General features: G+C 33.8%; 1 protein-coding gene across 1 annotated transcript in view; it reads left to right on the forward strand.

The window, feature by feature from the left end:
- The first annotated feature begins 2,685 nt into the window (after positions 1-2,685).
- The window catches only part of LOC120427674 (kinesin heavy chain), a 44,431-nt gene continuing 35,053 nt past the window's right edge, over positions 2,686-12,063 (forward strand). Inside the window, exon 1 of the mRNA XM_039592555.2 lies at positions 2,686-3,836. Within this exon, the coding sequence (XP_039448489.1) occupies positions 3,690-3,836 (147 nt within the window). The 5' untranslated portion in view covers positions 2,686-3,689. The remainder of the gene's footprint in view (positions 3,837-12,063) is intronic.

Consider the following 12,063-nt stretch of genomic DNA (forward strand, 5'->3'; position numbering starts at 1 on the left):
TCAGATTTTTATGCCGAACTTGGCAGAATTCTGCCGAATCAGAACAACTTATCGCTCGGCAGAAATATATGCCGAATCTCGGTAAAATGTGAGTCATTGTACCGGTTACTCGGTGAGAAATGAAAGTTAATTTGCCGAAGTTCGGCATTTTTCTGCCGAAGAAATCAGTTGTTCTGTTTTCGGCAGAATTCTGCCGAGCTCGAAAATCAAAAATAAGTGTGCAGCATTCCAAGAATTAAAAAAAATATAAAATCAAAAGTAACATAATTGAAATTAAAAAAACAAATTGAAATTAATTTCATTTTCTTGCAAAAACAACTAAAATTTAAACATTCAAACATCAAACAAAAAATACAAATATTAAAAAAAAATCAGAAACAAAAAATTATAAAAAAATAAAAATTAAGTTATTCAAAATTCTGAAATCTAAAATACAGATATTTAAAAATTTAAGAAACTTTCTTTATTAAGTTTTTATTTATAGGAAAATGTTCTTAAGAATTTTAAGGATATAAATATTATTAAAATGATTATATTTAAAGCTACTATTTTTTATTTATTTATATAATTTTTTAGTAAAGCTGGTACAAATATTTTTCAATGCTATTGTAAATTACCTCCTCCCTTCAAAGTCGAAAAATTAAAGGCAAAAAAACTTTTAAAAAACTTTAAAATTTCAATGGATTTTCAAGTGCAATTATCTGAATTTAATTTATAATGCATTCCCCTACGCTTTTAGAATCACTTTAGCATGTTTATTATTCAAACATCTTTTTAATTTATAAAAATTATCGATGTACAATTACAGCAAAAAAATATTAAAACTTTTGTTTTCGTCCAATATTATATTTTGAAAGCATTAAAAAAATCAATCAATCACCTTTCATTTGCGTCCAAAAAAGCTTAATTGGGTCCTAAAATTAAGCTTAAATTTGTGATATTATTGTTTACAACGATAAAGCTTATTTTTCTCAGTACAATGACCGAGACAATGACCCTTTGAACGACCGCAAAGGATTTAAAATACATTTTTAATTATTTTTTTAAAAATTAACTTCACGGACCTTCTTGACAGAAAAGGTCCTGCTTGACAGCTCGTTCCAAGGAGACCATAGTTGATCCATCGAAAAAAGGTTGTCTTGTCAATATTTTTTTTACATTAAAATGAAAAAAAAAGTGATTAGAAATTGTTTTAAATCGTGTTGTTTACCGTTATACATAAAAATTTACGTAGGGCTTTAGTACCCAATTGTGCAAATTTCTCGAAGACTACGGCGGAGAGTTGTCACACAAAATCACTCACCCCTGCAAAACTCCACTATCAATAAATTTAATTTTAATGATTTATCGTCAATTTTTGTACAATTTTTTTATTAGTTCCGCTAGAGTAATAATTTAAAAATTTGCTTTTTTTTGTAAAACATTCAAAAAAGTTATGTGAGCAATAAGTTTAGAAGTTCTGGTAACCCTGTAAATTGTTATGAACACTGGAACAAAATTTACAGATGACTTGACTTGAATGCGAGATATCGATAATTTGATAACCAGAAATGCATTATTTTAAATAATGTTCGAACCATCTAATAGTGGTTTAAGTAAAGTTTTTATTTAGGTAGCAATATCGGAAAACAGGGTTGCCAAAACTTTCAAGTTGTTTCTTTGAGAAGCTCTTTCAAATATTTATTCTATAACGATTTAGTATGGTGAGACGGTCTTGGATGTTATATTACTTATGAGTTCATAACTTTGGGAAGTGTTGCCAGATGTATTATCTATATCTTCAATGTGTTTGCGAAAGTAACGATTTGGTTTTTTATATGTATGATTTTGAGGAGTCATTTTTTAATCATTTCAATCAATTTTCCGACACCAAAAGCCTGCCCACTGACGAACTGACGTGCCACGAGCAAACCACTTTTGACCGCAGCTGTCTTTTTGTTTGGCGTTTTTGCTTCTAGCGAACAATCTGTCAACCGATTTTTCTCTCTTCCCTCTCTTCACTAGCTCTCTTCCCCCATTTTCGCACCAATGTTTACATGCAATGTATTGTTGAAGTCAAACTGACACACGCTTTCGAAGAAACGAACAGCGCACTCTAAAATCATTCTGAGCGCAAACTTTTTTGAAACGACGCAGATTACAAATTGAAGCATTCTCGCAATATCGAAAACACGTGTGGAAGAGAGAATTAGTTCAGCGATCCTGAAGGTAGATGGAGTTGGTGTTCGCTGGAGAATTCGCGGTCAGAATTTTCTCAAAAATATGTATGGGGTGGCACGTCAGTTCGTCAGTGAAGTTATAAGGCTTTCTAGGCCCAGTGAAAAAAATATAATTTAACTCAATAATGACGAACTTCTCGTCACAGTGTCCTGATGCAAACAATGATCGAGCTCGAGCTGTCACAGCCCTGCGAAGTATGTTGGCTGACGTTCGACACAGATTCTGTGTATTCCAGGTTTTGGGCGATCTGTGTCAAATTTTACACAGATCTGTGTTATTTGGATTTTGCGTGTATTCAGAAAATTCTACGTGATTATTTTTTTTTAATCAATACAGATTACGAGTACAGATTTTCAGCCCTCCCGATACAGAATCTACAATTTTGACAGCTGCCCCCAGCCCTGCACTTTTGACATTTCCCATTCGTCATCGTCGCGAACTCAACGCAAAACGTCGCCTTCTTTCCTTCATCGCAGTCGCTTGTGGATCTCCGAACGGATCGGAACGAAGTCAAATCTTTGGCCGGAGCAAAACCTCCGGATCGTCGCGTCGGTCGCCTACCGTGTGTGTGGGTGAGAGTGAGAGAGAGCGAGCGAGCAGTGAAGGAAGGAAAAAAAACGGGAGTGTTCCACTCACACACAACCAGCCACAGTGAAGAAGCCATTTTTCATTCGCTGCAGTGGCCTCGAAAAAATCGTCGACGACGTCGGGCAACGGGACGGTTCCGGAACGGTGTTTTTTCTGGTCAACTCGGTGCGTCGGACGGAGCAAGATGCTGGTTTGAGAGCACCGGCGGAAGAGTTTAAATTCTGTGAATTTCAGTTTGCGTGTGTGTTTTTGTGTGTGCGTGTTTTTCCGGAAATTCCGGACTGCGTGAAAAGGTGTTTCCCGTGACCTGGACCGCGACGACGAAGGGAAGGTGGTGCAGAGCGGCGCAGTGAAAAAATTAGATCGATATTTTCCTCCATTATTGTGACGGCAGCAGCGCCCCGAGTGGCCAATTTTCTCTTGGATTTTCCTTCGCCGCAGAAGAAAGTGCCGTGGCCACCGCGGCCAAAAAACGGCCAGCCCCGCAAGAAGAAAGGCACCGATCGAAATTATCATGAAAGCCACGAGAGCGTGAAAATTTAGTTTTCGTTTTGTCCAGCGGGGAAAGTTTCGGTCCAAGTTCCGGTCACCGGGTTCGCTTCCGTCGGAACATTTTCGTCGGGAGGCTCGCGTCGGTTCCCCCAAAATCCCCCCACCCGTGTCGCGTTAGGCCGTAACAAACGGAACTTTTCGCAGTCGGCCACGGCAGACTTGGCCCCACGGTTTTCCCCTTTTCGTTTCTGCTTCTTTTCTCCACACACGCAAGAAAGAGGCAGGAGAGGGCCCCACTGCGAGAGTGGCCACATCGTCGTAGTCGTCGCGAGAGAGACTGAGAGCGATTCTTTCTTTTTCTTCGCCGACGGAACTCGCAGCAGTCGAAAATGTCGGCCGACCGGGAGATTCCGGCCGAGGATAGCATCAAGGTGGTGTGCCGATTCCGGCCGCTCAACGACAGTGAGGAGCGCGCCGGGTCCAAGTTTGTGGTCAAGTTCCCGTCCGGCCAGGAGGAGAACTGCCTGTCGATTGGGGTAAGTTGGTTGATTCAGATCGTGACTATCTAATCGTCGTCATGTTTTAGATGTTTTCTTTGTGTGTGCGAGCCGGGAGAATCGGCTAAGTGGTTCTGCTGTGTCTGTGTTATGTAAGGGGGAGGGTGTTAGGGGAGGGCGGTCAGCCGGTGGCTTTTGGTGTCGGAAAATTGATTGAAATGATTAAAAAATGACTCCTCAAAATTATACATATAAAAAACCAAATCGTTACTATCGCAAACACATTGAAGATATAGATAATACATCTGGCAACACTTCCCAAAGTTATGAACTCATAAGTAATATAACATCCAAGACCGTCTCACCATACTAAATCGTTATAGAATAAATATTTGAAAGAGCTTCTCAAAGAAACAACTTGAAAGTTTTGGCAACCCTGTTTTCCGATATTGCTACCTAAATAAAAACTTTACTTAAACCACTATTAGATGGTTCGAACATTATTTAAAATAATGCATTTCTGGTTATCAAATTATCGATATCTCGCATTCAAGTCAAGTCATCTGTAAATTTTGTTCCAGTGTTCATAACAATTTACAGGGTTGCCAGAACTTCTAAACTTATTGCTCACATCACGACGTGCTTTAAGATAGTGTTGTCAAATCTTCAATGTTTCGTTGCTCGAAAAGATCTTACAAAGAGTATATTTTGGCAATTCTGTTTTGATAATACTTACTTTTAAAGTCATTCTGTAGCGACGAAATGACCTATTTATCTCCAACAAAAATAACAGTGATGAAAAGTTTACTCCCTCATTTGAGTGCTGAAAAGTCCACTTTTCTGTATTTCTATCAAAAAGTAATACTTTTCGACACTTTTTTCTGTTTTTAAAAGTGTTTTGGAATTTACAAAAAAATGTTGCATACAACTCGTTACAAAACTCGATTTTTCAAAACTCATCGTAATTATAGAACTTGATGGGGCCTCGTTTGTACGACGGGTCCTGAAAAAATGTTCACTGGTTGAATAGAATACTATTAAAAATATTTTATTAGTTCCTTAACTTCAATTTTGATTATTTTTTTCTCTTACTTCCAATGCGTTACATTTTTATGCGAATTCTTTGTGAAACACAGTATAAAAAAAAAACAGAAATCGTTCCTAAATAACGGAACGACCTTCTTTTCTTCGCCAAAAATAACAGAATTGAAAATCAAAACAAGGATTGTTCTACTTTTCAGGACTCAACTGGATACCATAAAATTGGATTTTCCAAAAATTATAAAATACAAAAATTTAAATAACAAGCCATTATCTCAACATTTGAATTAAAAAAAAAGTGTAATAAAATGCATTTTACACTAGTTCACCTCTGGAGATTTTTTTGAAAAGGTCCAATAAACCAAAATTCCAGTTTTTTGCTTTTTGGCTGTTTTTGAAACCGCGTTGAGTCAGGGGTATTAAAAAACACCAAAAAAGCAAAAAATGAAAATTTGGTTTATTGGACATTTTCAAAAAAAAAAAAAACAAACTCCAAACTTGTTTTGCATGATTAGTTTTCAAAAAATGTAAGATTTGCCGAAAACAAAAAATTTAACGTAAAAATTTTTCAAAACATCAAAAATTTTCTAAAATTTCAAAGGTTTTTTAATAAACATAAACATGTTGAAAATGATTCTAAGTGCAAGAGAATGCATTTTAATTTGATTTCAGCTATATGAACATGAATTTCTATTGAAATTTCGAAGTTTCTTAAAAAAATATGTTTTCTGTCGGGCCGATTTTGAAGGGGGGGTGATCAAAACTTTTAAAAATATTTGTATCAGCCTAAAAGGCTCCGAAAAAAAAAACGATGCAGAGTAACCGCGAGGTTCCGCTACTCGAATCTTAAAGGATTACATAAATGTAAAAAATCACAACATTTCATATTTCAGAAAATTTATTAAATCAACTTAAAAGATGATTTTCAATCACTCCTGAAAGTTTCATGAAGATATTTTATGATTTAAGTAAGTTACAGACGATTTAAGCTGAAAATTTTGCCATGCGCAAAGCGAACTGTCAAACTTCGCGAGCGTTTTTCTCTGAACACAGAGTTGATTTACGGGTGCCACGATATCTCGAGATGGGATGGACCAAATTGGCTGAAATTTGGGGTGAAGACTCGCAAGACATATCCCGTGTGCATGACGAAGCCCGATTTTGAAATTTTGCATTTTTAAAAAATACAAAAATCGAAAACTTTCGATTTTTAATATGAAAAACATAAAAATATTTTTATCTTAAAAAAAAAACTTTTTGAAAATCGGCCTTCGTCATGCACACAGGACCGGTTTAACGGTCTACAAAAAATATGTATATTTTTATGTTCTGAAAACAGATTTAAAAAAAAAGTTTAAGTTTGTGCTCAAACCAACCTCTGACATTTTTGCCGATTTACATGTATGTAACCCCTTAACAGCGAAACAACGAAAATGGAAGAGATGGAAATGCAATAACGAGTCTGTCAGATTGTCTCTCGATAAACAATTCTATAGAAATGACTATTTCACCGTGGAAATTTAACACATTATTTGAAAAATAATAGCACAATTTACCCGACGCCGTGCCTTCTAATCAACGATGATATAGGAAGGGCTTTTAAAAACACAAAACAATTAATGTAATCTTGATTAAATCCCACAAAAACACCAATCACTGAAAAAATGACGCTCGAAACACGATAATCCTGCATGGCGTGCTCGTTGCTCCACCAGCCAAAATCGACTCTTTTTGATACTGTTTTAAAATTGTGACGCTAATCTTGACGGCAAATAACATTCCGGCTGAAAATCAAACGTTTTACTGAAAACAAAAACAATTCGAAGGGTGTTTTTAAGAATTGCAAAAATGTTATTTTTAAGTCGTTGCAAAACTTGTTTTACTGAGCACGCATCGTATTTATCCTACTCAGTAACCCTCGTTGAATAATGTACGATCAGTTCTGAAAAAAACATCTCTTTGCAATTTGGTGGATAAACTACTAGTTTGAAAATGTGTTCGAATTTTAAATTTATCCTCTTTTCGGATTCTAAACCTTTAAGGCCTCAAAAACGTCTACAAAAAATATAATATTTTTTGTTTCTTTCTAAATTTATGGTTATTATTTGCTTTTATCATATAATTTTTTTAGTGCTATTTGCCTATTCCTCATGTCCTATGACATCAGTTTCAATTAATTTTTGAATTAAATATGGGAATTAATTGTAGTAAAAAATATGACCAAAAAGTGAAATTATTATATATGTGAAATTAAATTACTCAAACAAGTCAAAATTTATGATTTGCGCCTTTTTAAAATGTAAGTTGCGATTTAAAAAATCTGAAAATATTTTTTTCCAGTGAATTCGAGTCGAAAATTTCACACAAGTTTCTCTGTTCAACATTGAAAATCTGATCAATTATTCTATTGGGCAGAATTTAGACAAAAACTCAGTTTTGGTTTCATCGATACTTTCCAAAAAACACTCTTAAAATTAAAAAAAAAATATCGTAGTTTAGCCAAAAACAAAACGTCCGTCAAACCCGTATAGGCATCATAGCTCAAAGGTTTGCAGTAATGAGTAATTTCTGAACAGTCCATAGAGTTATCTACGTGCGCATGTATTGCGTGTATGTACACGAAGGACTTTTAGGTTAAAATTTGTACCCGCCAGCAAAAACAAATAGTGAGCTAGTGTGCGTGAGATCGGCCTTAGATAACTCTACACTCAAAATCAGAAGTACCCTTCAAAAAGGGTTTTATCTACCCTTTATCTGTCATCCCAAAGAAAAAAAACCCTTTTTGAGGGTTACTTCCACCCTTTTTTCAAGTTTACCGGTAGTAACCCTTTGCAAAAGGGTGACGACGGATGAACTTGAAAAAAAGGGTGGAAGTAACCCTCAAAAAGGTTTTTTTTTTTCTTTGGGATGACAGATAAAGGGTAGATAAAACCCTTTTTGAAGGGTACTTCTGATTTTGAGTGTATAGTCAACAGTCATAAGGGGTCGTGCATAAACCACGTGGCCTTTTTTTGGAGAATTTTTGAACCTCCCCTTCCCCCTCATGGTTTTTCGTGGTTTCACGCCAAACCCCCCCCCCCCCCCCCCCATATGGCCACGTGGCTTTTTCCTCCCATGTGAAAAATCTTTAAAAAAACAAAATAAGTATAGATTTCAAAATTTTTTATCCACAAATGATATACCGTCAGTTGTGGTGACTTTTGGCACGGGATTGAAACTAGTCTGAAAAACCTGTATCATTTTCTCAATCGCCGCGTGGTGGAAGCTGCCCTGTTTATTACACTGTGAAATTATCCATGGCTAATCCAAGGAACCAAAAGGTGACAACAAAAATGTCCGCTCAAAAGGGGTGCTGCAAAAAAAGAATTATTTAAAAAAAATCCTAACAAATCAGCAACGAATTACATGTTTGATAGTCGAACTACACTTAAAAGTTGGTTTTGTTATTTGTTTTTGCAAAATCGCATATTTTTTAACAAAAGTGCCAATAATATTCGGAACTACCTTTTGCCTCTTGGTGGCGCTTTGTGTTAGTATGTGTGTGGTCGATATTTGCGGACGTGCACGCAGAACACAGAACAGTGAGAACTAGCAAAAATGCCTCACTTTCTTCTGATACTAGTCGCCATATTGAAATTGCTTGAAGATTCATACCCGTGCTTTTGCTCAAAAAACGATATTACTGTTGTTATTTCTACACAATAAAATTATTTCAGAATGTATCGAAATAAATAATGTCGGGGAATGTTCCTGAATGAATGATTTACCAACATTTTCCCAGAATATGGCTAGTATAATCACACCGTTCATAAATCCCAATCGTTTTAAAATTAGCTCAAACTCACCCTTTAGAGGGGGTGACATTGGGTCAAATACAAAACATTTTAATTTGTGTAAGTGCTGTAACACCATTAAAACCAATTTAATAATATGTTTAAAAAAAAACACAGAAATTCACTTAAAAGTGTGAAAAAAGTATGACATCACAAAGTTTAAGGTAAATAATAACAGTATACAAATTTATTGAAATGGTACAGAAAGTAAAAAAAAACTCTCAACAAAACAAGCAACTTAGTAAAACATATGTATTCAAAATTATGGAATTGCAGTGCAATTAATAGCATCCAGAATAAATATGCTTTAGGAATTAAAGCTATTATATTATTAAAGAGCATTCATGATTTAATTAAAATGCGCTTTTAAATATTTTCATAAAATCAAAATTAATAATTAAAAAAGTAAAAAGTTTTGTTTCCGGAAAAAAATATTTTCATTTTATTTTAAGGAATATATCTAGTTAGAAAAGCTCCTTGTTAATATTTATTTTATTCCAAACATTCATAAAAATCCATACTAAAGCTCTTCTTTTTAATTAAGCATGATTGATTCCAATGATTCAGTGTGTCCAAAAAAAGTCGAGCTGTGTAATATTTTTTCTCCATACAAGAATCAGAGACAGGGACAAACATTCAATATTACGACCTTTTGAAATGTTAGTCTTAATTTAATTTTTTTCTGAAAATATTGATTTCGAAAAGATCGGAAAATTTAACGAAAGTTTTATTTATAAACATTGAAAATCGCACCATTAGTTGCTGAGATATCGACATAAGAAAATTATGGGTTGTTTGGGTGAGACTTAGTAAACATCAATTTTATGTTTTTAAATCTTTGCATGGCAATATCTCAGCAACAAAGTTCAAAAAAAGCACTTCAAAAATATTTTTTTCAAAAGTGGGCAAACATGGGCACTAATTTTTTTTAAATTAATAACAGCAACTATTTTTTAAAAAGTTACCTAAAAATAGCTATAACTTAAAACGGTGCACTTTATGAAAATTTCACTAATGTACTTTTAGATTGCAAATTCGATTTTACATCGAAAAATTAAGTTGACATTAAGTTGCGGTCGATATTTCGATTTTTTTTTTATTCAGTAATGATTCAAAAATTCATCACTCAAACAAATATTTTTTGCCCGTTCTGGAAATTTCTGAAAAGTTGGCAAAATTAAAAAAAAAATTGTGTTTTTTGCAAATCATGTTTTAATGACAAAAAGTGAAATTAAAAATCAGCAAAATAAATTACCATTTATCTTTTTTTTTCAGTGTAGTCCTTATCCATACCTACAACTTTGCCGAAGACACCAAACCGACCAAAAATTTCTTCAAAAGATACAGATTTTTTAATTTTCATTGCTGCCAAATTTGTATGGAAAACTATATGGACAAACTAATGATGCAAAATGGCTTGGGCACCAAAAAAGTTTCAGACGGATTAAAAAAATCAAAAATTAAAATTTAAGAATAAAGACCAATTATGTATAGAATTGCTCGAAAATCGATTTCGTGTCTTTGGAAAAGTTGTAGACAACGCGCTAAAAATCATTCTTTTAGTCATGGACATCCAAATTGTTTAAGTCTTACTCTTACTTTAAATTGATTTTGCTATCGACTACGTGTTTTGATAAATTTAAAAAAGATTGAGCTAAAATTTGGAATTTATTTTACATTTTTTTCAGTTGTTTAAATAGGCAATTATCTACGATTTAAGATTTTTGATCCAACTTTTGGTTGCTGAGATATTACCTCAAAATTTCGGGCGATTTTTTTTACTAGAGCAAACAAAAGTTAGAACGCCGTTTTTGATCGCATAAATTACAGATTTGATCAAATCGAGTTTGCAAAGTTTAAGGATCATCTAGATGTCCTTATAATTCACTCAAAAAAAATGTCCCGGTTGGTTGAGTTATGCCCGAGAACCAGCGAGTTGAAAATACCGTTCCATCTTTTTTAAGGATTTTTATTTATGTTGATCTTTAACGGCATTGTATTGAAATTTATTTCACAAATTGATATCGGCATTTAAAAATTAAGTGACTCTTTAAAACTTAAATTATTTTAATGTGTCTATATATTTGAGTGGTTTTATCTCAAATATGAAGTTGAGGGTATAGTATATTTTCTCAGCTTAAAGAAAAACTAATATTTTCAGGAAAGGGCACCTTTGGCCCCTATTTTTTAATCTTTAAATTAATTGAGAAACAAAAAACAATGTTTGCTTGAAGCTCATTTTCTCTTTGGCTCAAGAGATGGTCCATATTAACATAAAAAAAAAAACTAAAAAAAAATACCTACAACTTTGACGATGGATAGTAAACGTGTATTTTATGAAATGTTATGTAATATAACAATCCGAATGGTGTAACCCATGAAATAAGGAATATATTTTAGACCAAAATATTCATCAAATTTTTTGGTGAATCTTAAAGTATGTATCGTTAGACGTTTCACTTGCAAATGAGGTAGTGAAACTGAAATTTTGCGCGATAATCCTGAAAATGGAAATTGGTTTTTAGTTTCTTTGTACTTAAAAAAATATTGCATGAGAGAGGAGATACAAGATATCTTGAGTTTGTTTTAAGTGTCAAAAGAAAATCTTTCGATTCAGATTCTTCGATCACTTATAGGACCAGCTACGGTAATTAGCTAAGATCTGAGATTTTGAAAATTATTTTTTTTCGCAGAGAATCATTTTTAGACACTTTATTTATAATACATATTTAGTTTTTTGCCTTGTTACAAAAATCTTGTAAAATTGTCAGCAATATTTATTTTTTAAGCTGTTCCAAAATAGAACTATCGAAGACTACACCTACTTTCAATGCAAATTTGCAAGCACATTTTTAGCTACTTGATACCATCAACAAAAAAATGAAATTGTGTTTGCATTTTGGTACGCATTTTTTAGGGTATATTAACTTTGGATACTGTCACTTTATTTTTTAACAGCTTTTAAACTTTTGCAAGACGTAGTTACATGAGTATTAAAAAGTGTACATTCAATTACAGGCGCAAAGTATTGATATGAATCTGCCGAAATATATAATTCAATATTGAATTGGAAAATATTATGACATTGAAATATAAGTAACAATTTTAAACACAATAATTGTATGGTTTTGAAGTGTAACAAAAAATGTATGCATGTGTGAATTCAAAGAGCGTATTTTTTGAAAGGCCACAGATTTTTTTTAAAGGCCACGTGGTCAGCCGTCGACCCCCCCCCCCCTCCCCCCCATGGCTTTTCATGGTTTTTTTCGGTCGGATTTCGGACCGTGCTTTATGGATGACCCCTTTACCGTTCCATATTTTCTCAGCCGATTGTTCAGGCAATTTTTTGCTTTTTCACTAGTAAAAGTAGTTTTTTTCTTTCAGAAAAAAAA

Source organism: Culex pipiens, chromosome 1 (genome assembly GCF_016801865.2).
Source record: "Culex pipiens pallens isolate TS chromosome 1, TS_CPP_V2, whole genome shotgun sequence".
Taxonomy (NCBI): domain Eukaryota; kingdom Metazoa; phylum Arthropoda; class Insecta; order Diptera; family Culicidae; genus Culex; species Culex pipiens.